We start from the raw sequence: 4776 nt of genomic DNA, 5'->3' as shown, positions 1-4776 counted from the left end.
GGCGGCTTCGGCGACGACGAACAGCCCAGCCCGGCGGTGGGATGGCCGCGCTACGGCGTTTCGAACACCTTCGGTAGGTACGGGTCTCGGAGGCGGGGCAACCGGGGGAAGTGCGGCCGGGCCACGCCGTTAACACATACCTCTTGCCCGTAGGATCGCGGAGAAGAAGCTGGAGGGTGACTGTGGGGCCAGGACGGGCTCGGGGTCCATGCAGCAGCACTGAGCGGCTGGGCCGCGGCAAGCAGCCTTCCAAGGACCCTAAGTGTACTGGGCAGGGGGCAATGAATGGTTAATAAAGAGTGGTCTGGTTGTGTCCTGCCCATCCCCGAGTGGCAGAACCACAGTCCAGGCTGCTGTACAGCACCTAGTGCAAGGGGAACGGCCCCACACCACAGGTGAGGTTGGAACAGATCTGTGGGTCATCTGTTCCAGCCTCCCTGCTTAAGCTGGGTCATCCTAGAGCAGATGTCACAGCATCGCATCCAGATGGTTCCTGAATATCTTTTGTGAGGGAGACTCCACAGCCTCTCCGGGCAATCTGTTCCAGTGCAGTCACACAGTAACTGCCCTGGCACAGTCACAGGGACAGCTGAAGAACAAGCTACATGCTGCCCTTCATGAGAAAGAACACTAGGAAGAGAGAATAGAGATTCTCCAGGGAAAGATTTCTCTGTGAAAGACCAGCTGGCCACGGAGGAGTGCAGTACCCAGGAGAAGGGAGAAGTCATGGGGGACATTCTGAAGCTGGAGGAGCTGAAGCAGGAGGTATTCAGCCTCACTGCCAAAAGAACAAAACTCCGGGCCATGGTCCTGTGGCTGAAGGAGGAGAAGCAGCTACGGGAAGCACCCTTGCAGTCTGAATGTGGCCACTTTGAGGAGGAGAAGCAGCAGCTGGGCAGCCTCCTCTCCAGCCTCCAGAGCTCCCTCTCCAAGAGCCACTGGGCCCAGGAGAGACTGCAGCAGCATCTGCAGACACAGGATGCCAAGAGACAGCCTGGGCAGCTGGTTGCCCTCAATGTCCAGCATGAGCAGACAGGAAAGGAACTCTGTCCTGCAGCAGCTCCAGCAGTTGCAGGCAGCTAGTGCATCCCTGTGCAGGTACACATGGATACCAGCCATGGGCTGAGGAGCCCCCACCTGCTCTAGGGTGCTGCAGAGGCACAGATGTAGCCAGCTGAATGGCAGCTCTGTTATTCAGACCGTTGCATGGTTTAAATACATTACATACATTTCTACAGTGCATTAGAACAATACATTTTGGGTCAGTCAAATGCAGCTGGGCCCGGCCGGGGAGTTGGGATCTCCACTGCTGCCCCCTCTGGGCTTACACAGCCAGTGCTGAGTCCCCTCCCCATTGCAGGAGACAAGGCAGCTGCTCTGCCTTCCAGGTTCACCTGCCTTCATCCCTCTCACTCCCCAAAGATGGGCTAACAGAACAGCAAGACCCAACACTGACTTTCCCCAGCAGCCTGAGAAGTCACAGCTCAAGGCAAGCAGGTGCAGGCAGCAGACCTGGTGCTGTTTTATACAACACAAGCTCAGCAGCTGCTGGTAACAGAGGGGCTCCCTGCCTCCCCACCCACAGCAGGCCTGCGAGATTGTCAGCTCCAGGGCAGCCAGGAGTCCATGCTGGTCTCCCAGTGCTCCCACCCATGTGGCAGAAGAGCCCCTCCAGCCCTTCCCTGGCAACCCCTGCCCCTCAGAGGGTCCCTAGGCACAGACAAGGCTGGCACCGTGCTGGCTGCACAGCAGCCAGGGAGCTTGCTGGGAGAGGAAAGAAAGTCAAGCGAGAGCAGCTATGGAGACCAGGCAGGAGAAATGGACTGGGGCAAAAGGGGAGAGCTCCCATGGGAGAGCTCTGCGAAGCCACCTGCTCTTCACAGGGACAAGCCAGCACCTTTTTTGCCTTAGCGTCTAACTGCATCCAAGCCACTCCCCTGTGTTGTCCCTCTTATGTCCCCTCCTCGAGCCTCTAGCCAGAGAACAGCCGTTCATTGTGGTCCCCGCTACGCCAGTGGGCAGCAGGAACTCCCCCTGAGGAAAGCAGCGTGCACGCCGTTGGGGCACTGGAGGGACATGGAGGAGTACAGCACACCCTCAGGGAAATGGAGGGGGTATCACCTGCTAAAGGCCTTCCCAGCCTGGCAGCTGGCATGGTGGGGAAAAGAAGGGCCAGTGGCTGGTGTAAAGGGCTGGATGGATCCTAGCTCAGGTAGCCCGTTCATCCCAGCCCCAAGCAGGAGTGCTCAGAACCGCATGCAGGCCAAGGAACAGAGGCAGGAGCAGGGTCCCAGCCATACCACAGTTCCTGGCAGATTCCCACACCTCCCCCTGGCCCCTGCCCCAGGCAGGACACCAAGCTCCAATGGAGCTGGGGAGGGACCATGCCCATTCTGCCTGGCTTCTCCAGTTCAGCTGCAGGTTCCTCCAGTCGCATCTGCTCGCTCTACCCTGAAGGTCGAGTCCCAGCCACAGGAAGCAGCAGTGGCCCAGCTCCTCTCGCAGTGCTAGTCCGAGGTGGCCAGGCCCTGCCCATGGCTCCCACAGCTACCACCATGAGAAGAAAGGCTTCCGGCTCTGGAAGCTCTGCGTGTAGGACTCACTGGCGGAGCGCTGGTGGGAGCGCGCTGTTTCCACAATCACAGGCGGCATCTGAACCAGGTGCAGTGGACTCTTCCCATCTTTCAACGCCTGAGTCAGGTTCAGGATCTGTATGGCACAACACAGCAATGCCTGAGCTGCCCTGCCTGAGCAACAGAGAGCATCCACTCCAGCACCTTTCCTGCCACAAAGGCAGGACAAGGCTTCCTACCTCACTCATCTGTCTTCCCTATGCACAGCTTACCTGCCCTCTCATGACAGCAATCTGCTTGTGAAACTGTCCCCTGTCAAAGCCAGGGTCTTTCTGCAAGAGAGAGAGCAAAGAACACAATGAGATCCCCCCACTGCTTCATGAGTGAACAAGATGCCTATTCCCCAAGTAAGCCATACCCCCTGTCCTGTCCCATGTGTTTCCTGCTTCTCCCACAATGAATCTTCAGCTTCTGGCAGAAGGATAACCCTGCTGCGTCTCAGCCCAGAAACACTGTCAGGAGCTTGACCACCTCTCTGTCCCTGCAACCTTGACAGGGAGTTCCCCAACACCACTCCCACTTTTTTTCATCTTCACCACTCCTCCAGCTCACCTTGAAGAGCTCATAGAGATCTTCCTCCAGGTCCTTGACAAAGTTTGGGTCTGAGATCTTGGGAAGAATCAGGTCCTTGATCTCCTGTGAAAAGGGGATTTTGGCCTGGGGCAGCCATGCCCAGTAGAACGGATCTGTGGAAGAAAGCAGGAGACATTAGAACTGGGGAATGCAACACATGGTGCCACGCGCCCCTGGGTGCTAGATTCCCTGAATCTGGGACACAGGGTCCAGCATCTGCCTTCTACAGTCTCTGCTTAGGAGCTGCCCATGAGCCCACAAGTTGCAGAGGCACAGCCCTAGCCCTCTCCTCTACAATCCTTGAAAAGGATGCCCAAGCATGGAGTTGCGTGGCTTGCCATGGTGCCTTGGCATAGCCTGGGGGACTCACATGCTCTCCAGGAGTCCGGGTGTTTCAAGGGAAAGGCCAAACCATTGTCTATAGCAGCCAGCTTGATGATGGGCTCCTTCACCACCACCCAGTCGCTGTCCTGGAAGGAAGTGAAGCATGTCACAAGGAGGTCCTCCCAGCAGGAACAGTCCTTCTCCTACTCCCTGCAGCCCCACTGTCAGGATCTCTGCCCTGGCTACCACAGAGGCACAGCAGCCTCTTGCCAGTAGCATGGCACCTTAACCACAGGGAAACATAGTCTGCTTTGGGTGGGAAAGGGGGCAAGGCTGTTTTCCCCCCAGGCCTCACTCCAAGGTCCAGCAACACCAGTTTCCCCCACAGAGTTCAGCAGCAACCTCACAAAGTCCCAACTAGGCCACAAGTCACCAATGCAAATGGTAACAAAAGGCCCAGGAGACCAGATCAGGCCTCAACACACTTGGAAACCCAAACCAGATGGGAAATTCCCGTCCTGCCTGCAAAGCTGGCAGCTTCCAGAAGCAGAGTCCCTGTGTTGCCCCTGCCCAGGAGCAGCCACTCACCCGCACGCCCGCGCTGTCCAGGGGACAGTCATACTTGATGAGCCAGTTGTCATTGCCCCGATCTGCAGGGAGATAAAACCAGCTGTGTCAGCACCAGGGCCTCCCTGCACCAGGCTGGGCAGAAGACTATTCCTCCTCTGACCCAGAAGTGAGACAGACACATTTTAGACACAAACTCCCAGAGCCCTTAAATTTGCTGCAGGCATGGGAAGCCACATCAAGCCCCTCACAGACAGCCCTAGAGGTGCCAGGTCCCAAGAGAAAGGTCAGCCTGCACGCCCCAGAGTACAAACTCAATCCCTTCCAGCCTAGCAGAAACTCAGGAACATGGTGTGAAACGGGATATACAGGGGCACAGTTAGGTGCTGGATTTCTGGATGTCCCTGGATCCTCACAGTTGGCAAACTTTCACCTGAGCACCATGGTAGATACAGATCTGCCAGTAAATTGGCCAGCAGCCAGAGCCTCAGGTGGTGAGCAGCCCAGCAGCTGCACTCTGCCTAGAGGCAGATGTCACCTGGCAGCAACAGAGGGGAGAGGAGTTTCAGGTGCAGGGAAAAGCCATGGAGACCCTATCTCCCTCCCCCTTCTCCAGCATGGTAGGACCTGAAGGAGCAGCAGCATCCAGTGGCAGGCAGCTGGCCCTCCCTCTGTTCCC

General features: G+C 57.3%; 1 protein-coding gene and 1 long non-coding RNA gene across 2 annotated transcripts in view; one reads left to right on the top strand and one right to left on the bottom strand.

The window, feature by feature from the left end:
- Positions 1-303, top strand: LOC115948839. Its single transcript, XR_004082606.1, has 2 exons — positions 1-73; positions 154-303. It is a non-coding gene; the product is annotated as an uncharacterized LOC115948839 (long non-coding RNA).
- An 862-nt stretch (positions 304-1165) lies between these two features.
- Positions 1166-4776, bottom strand: part of PI4K2A (phosphatidylinositol 4-kinase type 2 alpha) — a 4680-nt gene continuing 1069 nt past the window's right edge. The window contains exons 4-8 of the mRNA XM_031061438.1: positions 4119-4180; positions 3577-3676; positions 3186-3319; positions 2846-2905; positions 1166-2709 (exon numbers count right to left, since the gene is read on the bottom strand). Coding sequence (XP_030917298.1) covers positions 2548-2709; positions 2846-2905; positions 3186-3319; positions 3577-3676; positions 4119-4180 — 518 coding nt within the window. The 3' untranslated portion in view covers positions 1166-2547. The remainder of the gene's footprint in view (positions 2710-2845; positions 2906-3185; positions 3320-3576; positions 3677-4118; positions 4181-4776) is intronic.

This window comes from Geospiza fortis, unplaced genomic scaffold (assembly GCF_000277835.1).
Source record: "Geospiza fortis unplaced genomic scaffold, GeoFor_1.0 scaffold130, whole genome shotgun sequence".
Lineage (NCBI taxonomy): Eukaryota > Metazoa > Chordata > Aves > Passeriformes > Thraupidae > Geospiza > Geospiza fortis.
The sequence above is the reverse complement of the archived record's forward strand: the minus strand, read 5'-3'. Positions and strand labels throughout refer to the sequence as shown.